A 19,422-nucleotide genomic window follows, 5' to 3' on the forward strand; every position below is an offset into this window, starting at 1 on the left:
TTAAGTGGCTGCAGGCAGGACTCGGGAGGAGGTCCTGCCTTAGAGAGCTGCAATGAGGAGGCCTGAGACTAAGTCCAGGCACCAGAGGTCAAGGTAAGTTCAAGGGGTCCCAGGGGGCAGAAGGTAGGGAAGGCCGCAGTCGAATGGGGAAATTGGGGTCTTGCGGGAGAAGCTAGGGTGTGAAGGTTCAGAAGCCAATGGACCTTCAGCAGGGGGCACCTGACTTCGGAAGGGAGGTGTTGCCCCCCCCCGCCACCACACTTATTTCCCACCTAATAATTGGCCATTTAAAGGCCTCAATTGAGGCAAGGGTGGTCTTCTCTCTTCATTGTAAAATTGCTGCATGGACAGGGAAGGTGGGAACCTTCAATTTCATGCTCCCCCCTCCTCCCCCCCAACTAAAAACCTGCCCGGCGGGGGAGGGTAAAATTCTGGTCCTGGTAATTGGCACCAAATAAAATAATTCAGAATGTCTCAGGTTCACTGATTTTTTTTGATAAGAGAACCTTCCACCTGGTCTGAAATAAAGGTAACTCCAGTTCCATCTAGATGCCTGATTTATATTGCCCTCATGGCAACTCTGGTTGGGTAATGAATGTCACCGGCATTCAGCCTCTGACCTTCGGGTAAGCGTTCTCCAAGGCGGCCTTCATGACACATGACAACGCAGAATCGCTGAGCAGAAACTGATAGCCAAGTTCCGCACACATGAGGACGGCCTCAACCGGGATCTTGGGTTCATGTCACACTATCTGTAACCCCCACAACTTGACTGGGCTTGCAAAATCTCACTAACTGTCCTGGCTGGAGACAATACACATCTCTTTAACCTGTGCTTAACCCTCTCTCCACTCACATTGTCTGTACCTTTAAGATTTAATTACCTGTAAAGACTCGCATTCCAACCATTATTTTGTAAATTGAGTTTGTGTCTTTATATGCACTGTTTGTGAACAGAACTCCCACTCAGCTGATGAAGGAGCAGCGTTCTGAAAGCTAGTGGCTCGTGCTACCAAATAAACCTGTTGGACTTTAACCCGGTGTTGTGAGACTTCTTACTGGGTAATGAATGCCAGTGTTGCCCACATCCTCAGAGCAAATGCATATTCAAGTAAGATGGTGTGTAGCATGGAGCTTTGGGTTCCACATGCAACAATAACATCCATGTTTCCATTAATTTGCATATATCCAGAAAACATCAGATCTGGGTATTTTGACTTCAAATGAGGCCAAAGCTCCAAAGATAGCACATGCAAATCGCTAATTTCACTAAATTCAAGCAAGATAAAGCAATGAGTAAGGAATAGGACAGGGTGGTGTTTTTGCCTAATCATGGACTGGGGTGCTGCAAGCATGTCGACCCAAGTCAGCTAAACCATGAATGTAACACGGTTACAAAGTGCTGATGGTTTCTTTCCTGTCTGAAAGCAAAACCTTGCTTCTGCTCTGCACCATCCACAATGCCCCAACTGAAAGTAGAAGCTTGTGTTGAGAGCGAGTCAACATTCTATCACTCCATGAAAGCGGAGACTTGCATTTATAAAGCACTTTTCATGATTATCAGACGTCTCAAAGTGCTTTACAGCCAATTAAATACTACATTTCGAAGTGTAGTCACTCCTGTTGGAATGTAGAAAACACAACAGCTAATTTGCACACAGCAAACAACAATGTGACAGTGGCAAGATGTTTTTATGATGTTGACTGAGGGATAAATACTGGCCAAGGCACCAGGGATAACACACTTGCTCTTTGAAATAGTGTCATGGGATCTTTCACATTCACGTGAGCAGGCACACGGAACCTTGGTTTAATGCCTCATCTGGAAAATGAGAGCATTCCCTCAGCACCACACTGGGTGTTAGCCTTGGTTTCTCTTCCAAGCCTTGGATTGAGACTTGAACCAGAATCTTGTGATTTGGGGGAAGAGTGCTGAGCCACAGCTGGTGCATGAATGTATTCGCTAACCAACCACACACATGATCACAAATTAACTAATCACACAGGATTACTAACTAACCAACCAAACATTTGATCACCCTCTAATCAATCGCACGTCCCCATTTTTCGATAAGGTGTTTAACAGACAAAATAACTAATGCATCTAGATTTCCTTCCAGGACCGCAGAACGTTCCAAAACATATGACCATACGAATATGGGGTTGATGCGCGTTATCACACACGAGGCTTGAGATGCTCAGGAAATAAAGGCTTTTATTTGCTGTTACAACGAAGCTACTAATTATATACACGATCCCAGACTGAGGGGTCCCAGACAGAGCAGTGACCTTTATACCTCTCCCAGGAGGCGGAGCCCGACTGGGATGTACCACAATAACTATAATACAAGGTGTAACAGCCCAACCCTAACCCCAACAGCAACAAGTAGAACAACCCATCCCTAACCCCAACAGCAACATATATACGTACTTGTAGTACTGGCCAGACCCTGGCTCAGTACTATCTAGTGGGAACCAACGATGGTTCACCACAGGGGTGTAGGCCACTTGGCCTGCCCCTCAAGCCTGTCCCATCATTCAATAAGATCATGGCTGATTCCGATTCTAACCTCAACCCCACATTCCTGCCTATCCCCAAAAATCTGTCATCTCCTTGCTTAACAAGAATCTGTCTCCCCTTGCCTTAAAAATATTCAGCGGCTCTGCTTCCCATGTCTTTTGAGGAAGCGTCACAACCCTTTGAGAGAAAAAAATTATCCTCTGTCTTCAATGGACGACCCTTATTTTAAAACAGTGACCTCTTCGCTCCAGATTCTCCCACTGGAAGAAACATCTTCTCCGCATCCACCCTGTCAAGACCCTTCAGGATCTTATATATTTCAATCAAGTCAATTTAAGAACATAAGGACCAGGAGCAAGAGTAGGCCTCTCGAGCCTGCTCCGCCATTCAATAAGATCATGGCTGATCTTTTTGTGGACTCACTCCACTTATCCACCCACTCACCATAACTCTACTGCTCAAAAATTTATCTATCTTTGCCTTAAAAACCTCAACTGCTTCACTGGGCAGGGAATTCTACAGATTCACAACCCTTTGGGTGAAGGAGTTCTTCCTCAACTCAGTCCTAAATCTGTTCCCCCTTATTTTGAGGCTTTCCCCCCTAATTCTAGTTTCACCCGTCAGTGGAAACAACCTTCTTGCTTCTATCTTATCTATTCTCTTCATAATTTTATATGTTTCTATATGATCCCCCCTCATTAGACTAAATTCCAATGAGTATAGTCCCAGTCTACTTAGTCTCTCCTCATAAGCTAACCCACTCAACTCCGGAATCAACCTAGTGAATCTCCTCTGCACCTGCTCCGTGCCAGTATATCCTTTCTCAAGTAAGGAGATCAAAACTGTACACAGTACCCCAGATAAGTCAATTTAAAGAAGCACCTTCAGTACATGGGAATAGCTTTTCTTTGCTACCTTATCTAAGCAGCCTGAATCTTGTACACCTCTGTCAAACCTCACCTCAACCTCCATTGCTCCAAGCAGAACAACCCCAGATCCTCCAACTTTGTAACTAAATTCTCTCATCCCAAGAACGACTGTGGTAAATCTCCTCTCTGTCCAATCCGTATATCCTTCTTGAAGAATGTTCAAGAAACTGTACCAGATACTTACAGTCACATTGCATGGCCACTGTGATGTCAATATTTACTTGGAGTTTACTGAAATGAGAATACAGAATAGTTTAGAAATTTGTAACATCAGAGGACTTTAATTTCTGCAGAGGGTCTTGTGATTGACTGCAGTAGCTTCATCCTAAGACCCACAGTGCACTGTGTCCCTGGAGCTTGTATGTTTAAAGTTTATTTATTAGTGTCACAAGTAGGCTTACATTAACACTGCAAAGAGGTTACTGTAAAAATCCCCCTAGTTGCCACCCTCTAGCGCCTGTTCGGTTGCTTTGAGGGAGAATTTAGCATGGTCAATGCATCCTAACCAGCACAACGTTTGGACGGTGGGAGGAAACTGGAGCACCCGGAGGAAATGAATGCAGACGTGGGGAGAACGTGCAGACTTCGCACAGACAGTGACCCAAGCCAGGAATCGAACCCAGGTCCCTGGTGCTGTGAGGCAGCAGTGCTAACCACTGTGCCACTGTGCCATCCCTGGGGTCTCCTACTGAAATACAAACCCACGAGCTTCAGACTTTGTGAATTAAATCTCTCAGTTTGTTTTATCACCATGTCTCCTTGCTTTCCTTTACTATGGACTTTATTGTGTCGACAGTGTGGAGGACATGTGCCAACAGTCTAGACACCAACAATACCCATAGTCTAGACAACATAAATGCTGTAATGATACTGTGCCTTTAAGAAATATATTTTAATCATGGTTTCTCTGCAGGATGTTTCTTGCAGTTCCTAGCATTTTGTTGGAGGACTTGTTGTCTGCAGCCAGTGTCCTCTATTGTTACTGAAGCAGTATAATTGAGATCATGTTTAGTTTAATCTGAACTAATGCAGTGTTCTTTTGTTTTAATGTTCCCCGGGATTGCAGAGTAGAGCTTGTGTGGGATAATTGACAGGTCAGGTCATATGACTGGGGACAGCTATGTTTTCACAGAGAATTCCAGCTTAGTTCTTCAGATGCTATTTTGGAAGCTGCAGAGAGAGACTTATCCTTTCCTGTCTCTGAAGTCTGAAGACTGGAAGCTGCGAGAGACTAGGTTTACTTCTCTGTTTTGCTGTCTTGAGGATATATCCTCCTCTGAAAATTGCTGTTTGGATTTCTGTCTATAGGTGCTAAAAGCTAGAAATCTAGCATCAAATGAGCATACCTGTTTTACTGCTAACTAATACTGAAGAACGGTGTATGTCTATGGGGGATTAAACAGGTTTATTTGGTAACAAAAGCCACTAGCTTTCGGAGCACTGCTCCTTCGTCAGGTAAGTGGGAGTTCTGTTCACAAACAGGGCATATAAAGACACAGACTCAATTTACAAAATAATGGTTGGAATGTGAGTCTTTACAGGTAATCAAGTCTTAAAAGGTACAGACAATGTGAGTGGAGAAGGTTAAGCACAGGTTAAAGAGGTGTGTATTGTCTCCAGACAGGACAGTTAGTGAGATTTTGCAAGCCCAGGCAAGTCGTGGGGGTTACAGATAGTGTGACATCAACCCAAGATCCCGGTTGAGGCCGTCCTCATGTGTGCTTTTATTGCCCATCCCTCATTCCCTGAGGGCAGTTAAGATTCAAGCACATTGCTGTGGCTCTGGGGTCACATGTAGGCCAGACCAGGTAAGGATGGCAGATTTCCTTCCCTAAAGGACATTAATGGACCAGATGGGTTTTTCCGAAAATCAACAATGGCTTCATGTCATCGGTAGATTCTTAATTCCAGATATTTTTTATTGAATTCAAATTCCACCAGCTGCTATGGTGGGATTCAAACCCAGGTCCCCAGAACTTTAGCTGAGTTTCTGGATTAATAGTCTAGCGATTACATCGCTAGGCCATCGCCTCCCCATTATATTTTAAATTTTAAATTGGAACAACAGAGAGAGCTAGCTGTTAAGAATTATACAGTGTCATGTTTAAGTCTTGTAATTGGTAAAAGTTATGCTAATTCTTTTTATTTATATTTTAAATGTGTTCTTAAATAAACTTTGTTTGATAAAAGGTTCCTAGTGGGTCACTTGAATCATACCTGGAGTGAAACACCTTATGCTCACCAATGCCAAAATCAAACGTAAAACTTAGGGTCTTAGCTAACTTCACACAACATCTTGGAGTTTCTGGCCTGGGTCTTAACAATGCTCACAGTCTCAGCATCACTAATGCCAAAAATAAAGACACCATCAGTGCTCATGGTTTAGGCAGCATCACGGGCTGGTCACCTTTAATGGCTACAGAATAGAGACTTATCACATATCACATTGTAGACACCACCAGTAAGCACAGTCTCGATACCACCGCAACTCTCAGTTTATGCATCACAAATGCCCAATGCTGGGGACACTACCATATCTGGTGTCTAAGTCTTTAACCTGTAAATTTCTGACCTAAAAGCCAGATTACTCCCCACTGACACAATATGAACTTAAAAGGTGTTAGAAGAGATAAAATTGAATTGGAATTTTCAGACCAAAAAACAGAATTTTTATCAAAGATACTCGAATACATGGTGTGTGTCATCTGCAAGACGCAATGCAACAATTCACGAAGTTCCCCTTCCACAGCACCTTTCAAACCTTTACCACCATGAAGAACCAAGGCAGCAGGCACATTGGGATACCATTACCTCAGGTTTCCTTCCAAGTCACACACCATTCTAATTGGGAGCTACACGGCCATTCCTTCACCTTCGCTGGGTCAAAATGCTGGAACTCCCTTACTAACAGCACTGTGGGTGTACCTACACCACATGGACTGCAGCAGTTCCAGTAGGGCGCTCACCACCGCCTTCTCAAAGGCAATCGCGGATGGGCAATATATGCTGGCCTAGTCCGCGGAGCCCACATCCTGCGATTGAATTTTTAAAAATCTAAAGACACTAAGAACCAAGAACAGGATGTTGATACGAGTGAATTAGTGCCTGTACCATACAACAACAACTTCCCACAGATAGCATTTGTAAACCGAAGTAATCATACCTGGAAATATTTGTGTCAACTTGATAGCTGTATTTTATCCAACTCTCTTGGAAATAAGAGAATTCTCCAATTGCTAGAATGGCAATTAATGTGAAGGCGAGTAGTGAAACTGCAAAAAAAGAATTCAAGTTCTTACCACGCCGTACAGATAGATTAATGATTCTACATCTTTACAGTGAAGATTAGATTATTTTTATATCCAGTTTCTATGATAACCTCATTGAAGGGCTGTTGAAAACACCACAAACTGGGCACTTTATCATCTTCACATAAACCCTGTGATAAGCTACAGCCCTGTAATTAGATCATTACTTTGATATGTTTTTAACACAGAGTCTAGTCTGAAGCTAAACCAGACTGTTCACAATGTTGGAATCACCTCTGTCTCAGCTCATCTGATGCTGAAACCCTCATCAATGCCTTTATTATCACTGGAATTGATCACTCCAATGCACATTTGGGTGGTGCCCCACATTCTGCTCTCTGTAAACTCGACATCATCCAAAGTTTTCCTGGCCATGTCTTAACTCATGTCAAGTCCTGTTCACCTATCATCCCTGTGCTTGTTGACTTACATTAGCTCCTGGTGAAGCAACTTCCAGCCTCCCATCCATTGACTCTGTCTACACTTCCCACTGCCTCGGCAAAGCAGGCAGCAGAGTTAAGGACCCCACGCACCCTGGACATTCTCTCTTCCATCTTCTTCCATCAGGAAAAAGAGACAAAAGTCTGAGGACACATTCCAACTGACTCAAGAACAGCTTCTTCCCTGCCATCATCAGACTTTTGGATGGACTTACCTTGCATTAAGTTGATCTTTCTCTACACCCTGGCTATAACTGTAACATTACATTCTGTACTCTCTGTTTCCTTCTCTATGAACGGTATGCTCTGTCTGTATAGCGCGCAAGAAACAATACTTTTCACTGTATACTAATACATGTGGCAATAATAAATCAAATCAAATCAAATCAAAGTCAATTTAAAATTCACACCCTTGCTTTCAAATGACTCTCTGGCTCCCAACTCTACCCTATCTCTGTAATCTCCTCCAGCTTCACAACCCTACAAGATCCCTGTGTTTCTTCAATTCTGGATGCTTGATCATCCCCAATTTTAATCATTTCATCATTGCCTTCAGCTGCCTGGGCCCTAAGCTCTGGAACCTTCCTGCCTCACTACCTCTCACTTCCCCTTTAAGACACTCCTTAAAACCCACTTCTTTGGCCAAGGTGTTTGGCCATCTGTCCAAATATCTCTTTATGTAGCCCAGTATGACGATACTGTGCCTTTAAGAAATGTATTTTAATCATGTTTCTCTGCTGGTTTTTCAAGCAGGTCCTAGGATTGTATCGGCACCATGATGTCTGTAACTGGTGTCCTCTAATTGTTACTGGAGCAGTATAATGGACATCATGCTGATTTTAATCTGGTCTAATGCAGTGTTCTGAGGTATTATGGTCCTTTGGGAATTGCTGAGTGGAGCTTAATTTGAGATTGATTGACAGCTATTTTTCTGAGAAAAGTCCAGTTTTAGTTTCATTTTCTCAGTTTCTGCCAGGACTTGGTGGGAGAAGGCAGTGAGTTTCTATCTTTCTCTCTCTCCAAAGGCTTTTTGGAGAGTTCCGGGACTGGGAAGCCTCAGAGATTTAATCCAACATTCAAAGGATCAATTCACAGCAGGCCTTACAAAGCTGAAAATCCAGCATCAAGTGAGCATACTTGCTTTCTTTTATGCTAAATCTAAAGGGGTTGTGTGTTTGTGGGATGGTGTTTGACTTGGAACCACATAGATAGATAGCTGTTAGGAGTATACTGTATCATGTTTGAATTTTGTAAGTGGTAAAAATTATGCTAATTCCTTTTATTATACTTTAACTGTGATCTTGAATAAACTTTGTTTGATAAAAGGTTCCTAGTGGGTCACTTGAATCATACCTGGAGTGAAACAGCTTATGCCCACCATGCCAAAATCAAAATGCAGAACTTACGGTCTAGGCTAACTTCATAAAACGCCTTGGAGAAAAATGATGGTCAGACCCTCCGTTATGTCTTCTCTGACTTCTTTTAACAGCCTGGGTTACAATTCATTCAGCCCTGGTGAGTTATCCATTTTCAAGGATGCTACTCCCTTGAATATTCCGTCTCTCCCTATGTTAGAATTGAAGCAGCACTTCACACTCCTCCTCCTTAACTACAGTGTCAGCATTATCCCCCTCTTTTGTGAAGACAGGCACAAAATATTCATTAGAATCATACCCACATCCTCTGCATCCACGCGAGGTTACCTTTTTGGCATTTTATGGGCCCTACTCTTCTCTTAATTATCCTCTTATTCTTAATGCATTGATAGAGAATTTTTGAGTTCTTCTTGATTTTCCTTTCCAATATTCTTTCATGGGCAGCACGATGGCACAGTTGCCTCACAGCACCAGGGACCCGGGTTCAATTGCGACCTTGGGTGACTGTCTACGTGGAGTTTGCACTTCCTCCCCGTTTCTGCGAGGATTTCCTCCGGGTGCTCCAGTTTCTTCCCACAGTCCAAAGGTGTGCAAGTTAGGTTGATTGGCCATGGTAAATTTCTCCTTAGTGTCGGGGGGACTAGCGAGGTAAATACGTGGGGTTATAGGGATAGGGCCTCGGTGGGATTATTGTCAGTGTGGGCTCGATGGGCCAAATGGCCTCCTTCTGCACTGCAGGGATTCTATGTCTTCTTTTCATTTTCCTAATTTCCTTTTTGATTTCAACCTTCCATATTGTATACTCTTGGCTCTCTGTAGTATCCTATCAATGTAGCCTTCTTCAATGCTGTTAGTATCAGGATCAATATCAGTCGGAACACAGGGGAGAACACCTCTGCCCTGCTTCAAAATAGTGTCAAGTGGATTCTTTACATCCCATCGAGTAGAGCAGATGAGGCCACCTCTGACGGTACAGCCCCATTCCGTTCTGCATCAAAATTGTCAGTCTGGATTTTGTGCTCAAGTATCTAGAGTGAGGCTTCAGCAACAACCATAGAATCCTACAATGCAGAAGGAGACCATTCAGCCCACCAACCACAATCCCACCCAGGCCCTATCCCCATAACCCCATGCATTTAACCTAGCTAGACCCTCTGACACTCAAGGGCAATTTAGCGTGGACAATCCACCTAACCCGCACATCTTTGGACTGTGGGAGGAAACCGGAGCACCCGGAGGAAACCCACGCAGACATGGGGAGAACGTGAAAGCTCCACGCAGACAGTGACCCAAGCCGGCATTCGAACCTGGGTCCCTGGCGCTGTGGGGCAGCAATGCTAACCACTGTGCCACCGTGTCAGAAGTGAGTGTGCTGAGAGAACTATTTATAGGCACCTTTATAAACTTGCTATTGATTTTTTTAAAAACATTGTGACAAAGCACCTCTTTGCTAACCACGTGCTGCTAATGGGGAATATTGTGGAGGGACCCTGCTGAACAAAATATTGCGTAGCCTGCAGTATAGCTGTTTCAGCTAATTGCTTCCCACTCTAAGGGTTCAAGTCAGCAGTGCAGTTTAACTGAGACTTTTACATTCACAAGTTGTTGGCAAACTCAGTCCCAGAGACATTTAATATAATTACACTGACAGTGTTTAATCTCTGAAGGAGCTGATGACTGAAAGCATATGACTATAACCGATTGAGGTGTCACTACTGACTGTCGGAGGGTGAGGTGCCAAGAGTAAACCGCTATTTCCTTCATTATGGCACTGGCTATATTTAAAGATTACGGGGCGATTTTCTGATCTCGCCGGGCCTGGCGCAGATTGCGCTGATCCTGTAGAATACCACGTGCATCTAAAAATTGGTTCCGTGCCCAGCGCCAAACAGTTTGCAATCGCCCCGTTCCCTTTCTACTGACACAAATCGGATCGTGCCCAGAAGGGAAGTGAGGCCGATAGTATGAGCTTGACTGGATTCCAATCTCATTAGTGAGTTTGGCACATGATCGTTTCCCCCCCCTCTCCCGGAATGTTCCCACCTCTCCAACGGGACGTCACATGAGCGTGAACCAGTACCGGTTTCCACGAGCAGAGACCTGGGGGGTGTGATGGTTACACCAAGGGGCTCGGAGACTATTCAGGCCCCCGGGTGGTTGGGGGCATGGCCGGGCAGTGCCCATCAAGCAGTGCCCACTGGACAACCTGGCAGTGCAAGTTGGGCACTACCAATCTGCCAGGGGCAGTGCCAAGTGGGACAGGCCTGATTGGGGGTTTTAACAGGGGGTTCATACAGGTGGGAGGCTATGCAAGGTGGGGGGCTATGCAAGGTGGGGGGCTATGCAGAGATGATCATATAAGGGGGTCATGCAGGGGTGGATCATGAAAGGTGTCATGATGAGGGGCATGTTGGGATCCTGATGATGAGGCATGTCGGCGGTCATGATGGATGGAGCCTGTTGGGTGTCATGCAGGGGGACCCATCCAGAAGGCCCCCATGCCCCGATGCCACCGACCCATGTTGGGGAGGGGATGGGGGATTTCCTGATGTTCATGGGAGGAGGGCGGACATCTCCAGTACACTTAAGTGGGGGCGCTCTTGCAAACGGCACCCGAACACTGCAGTCAGGCTCACCGGTGTGCTTAAACCCTGCGCCCCTCAGTACTGGCGTGCAACTCACCACTCTTCAAAAAGTGACTGAGTGTGGGACAATTGCAGTGAGGAGGGCACCTGATAGACTGGGTGCTCTGGTATTCTCACTGTTATGGCACTTAATTTCTTTTTGGGAAAATTCCACCCTATCTAGCTATGTGCATACATGTCCGTCCATCCGTCCATCTACCCAACTTTCTTCCTTTCTGTCTTTCATCTTTCCTCTCCATTGAAAATCTTGTGATGCCTTTGATGAAAAAAGAATGAATGATTCGCATTAAGTGCCTTTCATGACTCTAGGAGACCCCAAATTCCTTTACAATCGATGAAGTACTTTCGAAGTGTAATCATCGAGGAAATGCTGCTTAAATTCTAAGTATTTTGAATTGTAAAGTTGCCCGGTAAAGTGACAAGTCACCTGTGCCTCCGCTGATGGAGGTCTGGACGCACACGTCAGGGACTTTCGGGAAGGCATCCAACTCTTTGATGATGCTGGGGGACACCTTCCTGATGAACCTTCTCCTCATCTCCTCAAGTCGTCTTCTGAAGTCTCCTGTCGCCTCCTTGCTGCTTGGCCCTGTCCCTAAATCCCAGAAACCGCCTTGCTGCGGGGAGCTGCACCCAGCACTCAGGACACCCAAGTAGAAAAGCCACAAAGTTTCACTTCACTCGCTAACCTTCCCCTGTTAAAGGCTGCAGAGTAAATTTTAAGGCCACTTCATTTCCACATCCGGGAGAGTAGGATCTGATAATTTAGAGTGATGAAATACGGTGACAACTTATCCTGAGCATGGAGACAAACAAAGAAACTGAACTGGAGAGGATGGAAGTTCGAGAAGAGAATAGGGGAACAGGCAGTTCCCATTTTGCTATCACTGATTGCCATCTAAATAAAAGTAAGACAAAAATCGATTTTTATTAACTGTGTTCTTATTAAAAAAAACAGAACACAGGGAGCCTCAGGGAGATTGTAAAAGGGACTATGGTTGTAATGTATTCCTGGAGTTACAGAATTTCAGCGCTGCACATTAGCCAAGGGCGTGACAAAGTAACCTTTGTATTTTTCCAGCTTACTATAAAGAACCTTTATCTGTGAAACACAGTGTGTGAAAAGTGTGAGCGGGTTAAGGTTTGGCAATTTGGTACAAGAACAAATATGGGTTTAAGGTGCAGCCAGCTGCTTTGGACCAATTTTCCTGCAGGAGGGAGGAGAGCTGAGGTTCCGGGCGGAGTGTAGGCTCACTCTGCTTTACTCTGGAGTCAGGTAAGGGTCTAGCTCACTCAGACATATAACACAACCTCAACAACAATGGCTTGCATTCATGTGGCACCTTTAATCAAGTGAAATGTCGCAAGAACGCCTCACAGGTCATAAAGTCATAGAGTCACAGAGGTGCAATTTACCAGATCAAATTTGACAGTGAGCCACAAAAAGAATACTGATACTGGTGACCAAAAGCTTCGTCAAAGAAGGTAAGTTTTAAAGAGTGGAGAGAGTCAGCGAGGCAAAGCTTTAGGGAGGGAATCCCTGATTTAGGGCCTAAACAGCTGAAGGCATGGCCGCCAATGGTGGAGTGAAGAGGGTGCACAGGAGGCCAGGATTGGGAGAACGCAGATATTTTGGAGGGTTATAGGGTTGGAGGAGGTTACAGGCCGAGGCCATGGAAGGGTTTGAACACGAAGCTGCCAACTTTAAAATTCAGGGATGTAGTTGTCACATTGAAGCAAATGGCATCAGGAGCATGTTGGCATACTGGGGTTTATGTAGCTCTCTTCCAGATTCCCAGGCACTCGAAGGGAATATTGTGGAGGGACCCTGCTGAACAGAATGTTGCATAGTTTGCAGTATAGCTGCTTCAGCCAATTGCTTCCCACTCTAAGGGTTTCTAGTTTCAAGTCAGCAGTGCAGTTTAACAGAGACCTTTACATTTACAAGTTGTTGGCAAACCCAATCCCAGAGATAGTCCTTCTGATGCTGCACAATCTCACTCTGCTTTCAGTTTATGCCGGAAGTGTTGTTACTCCAGCAGGTTTTCCAAGCCCTTTCGTATGCTCACCATTCCAGGATCATTCGGGAATGTAAAGATAATCCCCAGCTTCTTTTCCCTGTTGCAAACCATCTTCCTAAACCTTTCTCTCCTCCACCTTCACCAATAAGTGCAAGGAGCTGATGAGTTTTGTTTCATTCTGGTCAGCTGCCTCTGCTGTGGTCCTCCCTTCCGCTAGCTCCCGCTGAGAAAACTTCCTATAATGCTCCCCCCGCACTACCTCTGAACCCACATCTTTCTCTAGCTTTTCTCCTACACCCTTCAGGTCTTCCATGAGCCCCACCTCCTGTTCACTCGATTCCATTCCCACTAAACTGCTAATCCCCCAACTTCCTGTCCTGAGTTGAGTTGAGTTTATTTATTAGCATCACAAGTAGGCTTACATTAACACTGCAATGAAGTTACTCTGAAAATTCTATTGTCGCCGCACTCCGGCGCCTGTTCGGGCACACTGAGGGAGAATTTAGCATGGCCAATGCAACTAACCAGCACGTCTTTCGGACTGTAGGAGGAAACCGCAGCACCTGGAGGAAACCCACGCAGACATGGGGAGAATGTGCAGACTCCAAACAGACAGTGACCCAAGCCAGGAATTGAACCCGGGTCCCTGGTGCTGCGAGGCAGCAGTGCTAACCACTGTGTCACCGTGCCGCACCCACGTTGGCTCATATTTTAAATGGTTCTCTCTCTTGTCACTCTTCCCTTCGAATCTGCCACCGTCATACCTCTCCTCACAGAAACAGAACCTTGACCCCATTGTCCTTGCAAACTACACTTCACTTACCAACCCCTTTTTCTCTCCAAAGTCCTCCAACATGTTGTCACCTACCAAACCTTTCCTCTGAACTTCATGTTTGAATCCCTCCAATCAGGTTTCTGCCACAGTACTGAAAATTACACCCTGTGGGATTATGACAAAGGTAAACTTTCCCTCCTTGGCAAAGTACCGCATAAAACGCCAATGAAATAAATCAAGACTCATGGAATCGGCAGAATGAAATTTTATTTCAGAACAAAATCACATCCAATGGTTGTTATTGAGACTGGACGATGGTGGATAGTGGACTTCCCTGAGGGTCAATGCTCCCACCACAACTTTTCTAATCATAGAATCCCTATAGTGCAGAAGGAGGCCATTTGACCCACCGAATCTGCACTGATTCTCTGGACAGAGTACCTTACCCAGGCCCTCTCCCCCACCCTATCCCTATCATCACACACATTTACTAGGCTAATCCATCTAACCTACACATATTTGGACACGAAGGGGCAATTTAACATTGCCAATTCACCTAACTTGCAGATCTTTGGACGGTGGGAGGAAACCGTAGCACCCGGAGGAAATCCACGAAAACACGAGGAAATCTTGCAAACTCCACACAGTCACCCAAGGTCTGAATTGAACCCGGGTCCCTGGTCCTGTGAGACAGCAGTGCTAATCACTGTGCCACCATGCTGCCCTAATATATATAAATGACTTAAATATTGGCACACAAAGAAAAATATCAAAATTTGCTAATGATACCAAACTTGGAGGTGCAGCTGACAGTGAAGGCAAGACCAATCGACTGCAACAGACATAGATAGACATAGATGGGCAGACAAGTGGCAGAGAGGTGTGAGGTGATGCATTTTGGTAGAAGGAATAGGGAAAGGCAATATGGACAATGGGGAGGCAGTGGCTTAGTGGTATCATTGCTGCACTAGTAATCCAGACACGCAGGATAATGTTCGAGGGACCCGGGTTCGAACCCCACCATGGCAGATGATGAAATCTGAATTCAATAAAAATCTGTAATTATGAGTCTAATAATGACTATAAAACCATTGTCAATTGTCGTAAAAACCCATCTGGGTTCACTAATGTCCTTTAGGGAAGGAAATCTGCCCTTCCTTACCTGATCTGGCCTACATGTGACTCCAGACCCTCAGCAATGTGGTTGACACTTAAATGCCCTTGGGCCTGGGCGATGAATGCTGGCCCAGCCAGCGATGCCCAAATCCCATGAACAAAAGACAAATGTTCTAAAGGGACAAAAGAAAATGGGGGTTCATGTGTGCGAAGATCTTAGGAAGTGGCAAGTTCGGCTGAACATGTATAAAGTTCTGGTTAGGCCACAGGGGAGTATTACGTCCCATTCAAATCTTTAGGAAGAATGTGAGGATCCTCGAGAGGGTGCAGAAAAGATTTACCAGACTGATACCTGGGATAAGGAATTTTAGACCAGGTTAGGTTGGAGAAGCTGGGGCTGTTCTCCTTGCAAAGAACATTGAGGGGAGATTTAAGAGAGGTGTTCAAGATTGTGACAGGTTTGGATACAGTAGATTTAAAAAAAACACTGTTCCTAGTAGCTGATATCACAAGGACAGATTTAAGGTTTTGCGCAAGCGATGGAGGGAAGTAGTGAGGAAGAACATTTTAATACAGTGAGTGGTTATGACCCAGAACTTGCTGCCTATGAGGCTGGTGGAAGCAGAGACCTTCGATAATTTCAAAAGGAAATTGGATTGGCATTTGAAGGAAAAAAAAGTTAGAGCTATCAGGATAGAGTGGGAGAATGGGACAGAGCAGGTTGCTCCACAAAGGGTTGATGGGCTTGATGGGCTGAATGGTCTCACTCTGTGCTGTAATGACTCTATGGGAGAGATTTTCTGCCCGCTGCAGTGTGTATTATGGTGGCGGAGGCAGCCCGCCACTGGCCAGTGAAAGGATCTTCCAGTCCTGCTGCTGTCAACTGGATTTCCCATTGTGTGCACCCTCGGCTGCCGGGGAACACCTGGTGGGGGCTCACCGCCGGTGGGAATGGTCGGAAAATCCCGCCCTATGACTTTGTAACTTTGAGAAGTGGCTTGGGATATGTTGGTTCAATTGTTAATCTTAAACTGCCCTTGGTATCCAACATGCAACCCTCCAGGACATCTAACATACATATTATTGAATTTCACGATCAAAAACATCGCAGGAACATAAAACGGGCTGATTGTTCTGAACTGGTGCACCTGTGAAAGCCAGTTCAGATCGAGCGTAGCAATGACTTACCATCGTGAAGCTTGATTTCCAAACATGAAGCCGTCACCGTGGAAACGGGTTGGGTGCCAGACCTGTCAGTGTGACCCCTGAAAACAAGATCATATTTGGTAGGGTGACTCAGAGGCTTGGCCCAGCCATCAGAACAGTGCTTCCAGATCCAAGAATACTGAGATCTCAGTCAGCTGTGTGAATTATTCTCTTTCTGCCTCGTCACTAAAAGAAAGAAAGCTTTATATTTCATCACCTCAGGGCATCTCAAAGTACTTTACTGCCAATGAAGTAATTTTTAAAGCACACTTTCTATTCTAATGTTGGAAATGTGGCAATCAATTTGCACACAGCAAACTCCTACAAGAAGCAGTCAGATAAATGATCAAATAATTTGTTTTTTAATGATGTTGGTCGAAGGATAAACATTGGCTGGATCATAAGAACATAAGAATATAAGAACTAGAAATATCCCCGGCATTCTTCCTCTGATCATTGACACCCACCTGAGTGGGTAGGTAGGGCTAGGTCTCATCTGAAAGACAGCACCTCTGACAGTGCAGTACACCCTCCTCCGCTATCACTGTAGTGTAGTCATACACGATAGGTGTTGTAAACAAATAAAACTAACTGATTCAGAGAGGAAGGAGACTTCCTGGATCTGCAGGCAGTCAAAGAGTTAAAATGCAAAGGCTCTGTTTTTCCACTGCAGATACTGAGATGCAGTATCAGATTTTAATATCTGATAAGCCTGAGGGCCATGATAATAGTATTCATCATCCAGAGAGGGAGAGCAAAACTCTTTGTTAGCGCTGGAGCAGGAATCTCTAGACACTTTTGGTTCAGAGCTAGATTGAATTCCAGGAGCATAAAGGCGTGATAGAGGGGATATAATTCATACAAACAGTTGCACATTTCCCCACTTCACATTCCTCTTGTATCAGATGCCATAATAGATCTATATGGAACAATTGAACATTGTGCACTCACTCTCACTGACATGACTCCTTCCAGCACAGCTTCACAGTGCTGTTAATGCCTTCAACAACAGCTTGCATTTTTATATCACCATTACTGTGATTCACTGAGGCAATTATCAAACACAATTTGTCATTGAGTAAAATAAGGAAACATTAGGACAGGTTTATAGTTTAAAAGTTTATCTATTAGTGTCACATTAACAGGCTTACATTAACACTGTAATGAAGTTACTGTGAAAATCCCCCAGTCGCCACACACATTCGCCTGTTTGGGTGCACTGAGGGAGAATTTAGCATGGCCAATGCACCTAACTAGTTCATCTTTCAGGCTGTGGGAGGAAACCAGAGCAGCCGGAGGAAACCCATGCAGACACAGGGCGAAGGTGCAGACTCCACACGGACAGTGACCCAAGCTGGGAATCGAACCCAGGTCCCTGGTGCTATGAGGCAGCAGTGCTAACCATTGTGCCACCATACCACGTGGCCAAAAGCTTAGTCAAAGTGGTAGGTTTTAAAGAGTATCTTAAATAAGAAAAGCGGAATAGAGAGACAGAGGTTTAAGGAGGGAATTTCAAAATATAGTACTCCAACAGATGAAAGCAATATCAACTGGAGCCATAGGGCAGGGTTTTACAGCCTCACTCGGGCGAGACCGGAAATTCCCACCTGAGGTCAACGGAGATTTCTGTTGTCGAACCCTCACCTGCGCCAATTTTGTGGCGGGCGAGGTGATAGAGTTCCGGCCATAGAGTCATACAGTGCAGAAAACGTCCTTCGGCCCATTGAGTCTGTACTGACAATATCTACCACTAAAGGCGCAGTAATCCCATTTTCCAGCAATTGTCCCATATCCCTGAATATTATGATATTTCAAGTGCTCATTCCAAATATATTTTATTGGGTGTAAGGCTTCCGGCCTCCACTACCTTCCCAGGCAGTGCATTCTAGATTCTCACCACCCTCGGAGTGAAAACATTTTTTCTCAGATCTCCTCTGAATCTCCTGCCCCTCACCCTAAAACTATGCCCCCGCGTGATTGACCCCTTAACCAAGGAGGAACAGCTGTTCCCTACTTTGTCCACACCCTTCATAATCTTTTCCACCTCAATCATGTCCCCCCTCAGTCTTCTCTGCTCTAAGGAAAACAATCCAATCTCTCCTTATAGATTAAATGTTCCATCCCAGGCAACATCCTGGTGAATCTCCTCTGTACCCCCTCTACTGTTATTACATCCTTCCTATAGTGAGGTGACCAGAACCACACACATTGTTCCAGCTGTGGCCTAACCAACGCTATGTACAACTCCAACATTACCTCCTTGTTCTTATACTCTATACCATGACTGATGAAAGCAAGTGACCAGATTTGGAGAATTGCAGATAGCCCGAAGGACTGTAGGGTTGCTGGAGGATATAAGTAAGAAATCTCACAACAACAGGTTAAAGTCCAACAGGTTTATTTGGCAGCACAAGCTTTCGGAGCGCTGTTCCTTCATCAGGTGAGTGAGGAGCTGTGTTCACAAACAGGGCATATACAGACACAAACTCAATTTACAAGATAATGGTTGGAATGCGCGTCTTTACAGGTAATCAAGTCTTAAAGGTACAGACAATGTGAGTGGAGAGAGGGTTAAGCACAGTTTAAAGAGATGTGTATTGTCTCCAGCCAGGACAGTTAGCGAGATTTTGCAAGCCCAGGCAAGTCGTGGGGGTTACAGATAGTGTGACATGAACCCAAGATCCCAGTTGAGGCCGTCCTTGGCTATCGGTTTCTGCTCAGTGATTCTGCATTGTTGTGTGTCGTGAAGGCCACCTTGGAGAACGCTTACCCGAAGATCAGAGACTGAATGTCCGTGACTGCTGAAGTGTTCCCCGACTAGAAGGGAACACTCCTGCCTGGTGATTGTCGAACAGTGTTCATTTATCCATTGTCATCTGCATGGTCTCCCCAATGTACCATGCCTCGGGATATAAGGAAAGGGATAAAACGAGGAATGTCGGGGTTTAAGCTTAAGGATGTTGTGTTTAAATTCAAAGCATTGGGTGGACAGGGAGCTGATATAGATTAGCAATCACTGGAATCATGGGCAACAGGAACCATGTGAGAGATAAGATTTGGGCGGCAGAACTTTGGATGTGCTCAAGGT

The 19,422-nt window shown here is 45.0% G+C and overlaps 1 protein-coding gene across 5 annotated transcripts in view; it reads right to left on the minus strand.

Moving 5' to 3' along the window:
* LOC144498946 (endoplasmic reticulum-Golgi intermediate compartment protein 2-like) overlaps positions 1-19,422 on the minus strand; it is a 58,560-nt gene that overhangs the window by 37,628 nt on the left and 1,510 nt on the right. The window contains exons 1-4 of one of the 5 annotated variants that reach the window (XM_078220911.1): positions 16,802-16,868; positions 16,317-16,393; positions 6,614-6,722; positions 3,635-3,681 (exon numbers count right to left, since the gene is read on the minus strand). In XM_078220911.1, the coding sequence (XP_078077037.1) occupies positions 3,635-3,681; positions 6,614-6,722; positions 16,317-16,393; positions 16,802-16,830 (262 nt within the window). In that variant the 5' untranslated portion in view covers positions 16,831-16,868. Of the gene's footprint in view, positions 1-3,634; positions 3,682-6,613; positions 6,723-11,646; positions 12,025-16,316; positions 16,394-16,801; positions 16,869-19,422 lie in introns of those variants that run through there. The other 4 variants (XM_078220915.1, XM_078220913.1, XM_078220914.1 and 1 more) reach the window with 4 other exon arrangements.

This window comes from Mustelus asterias, chromosome 9 (genome assembly GCF_964213995.1).
Source record: "Mustelus asterias chromosome 9, sMusAst1.hap1.1, whole genome shotgun sequence".
Classification (NCBI taxonomy): domain Eukaryota; kingdom Metazoa; phylum Chordata; class Chondrichthyes; order Carcharhiniformes; family Triakidae; genus Mustelus; species Mustelus asterias.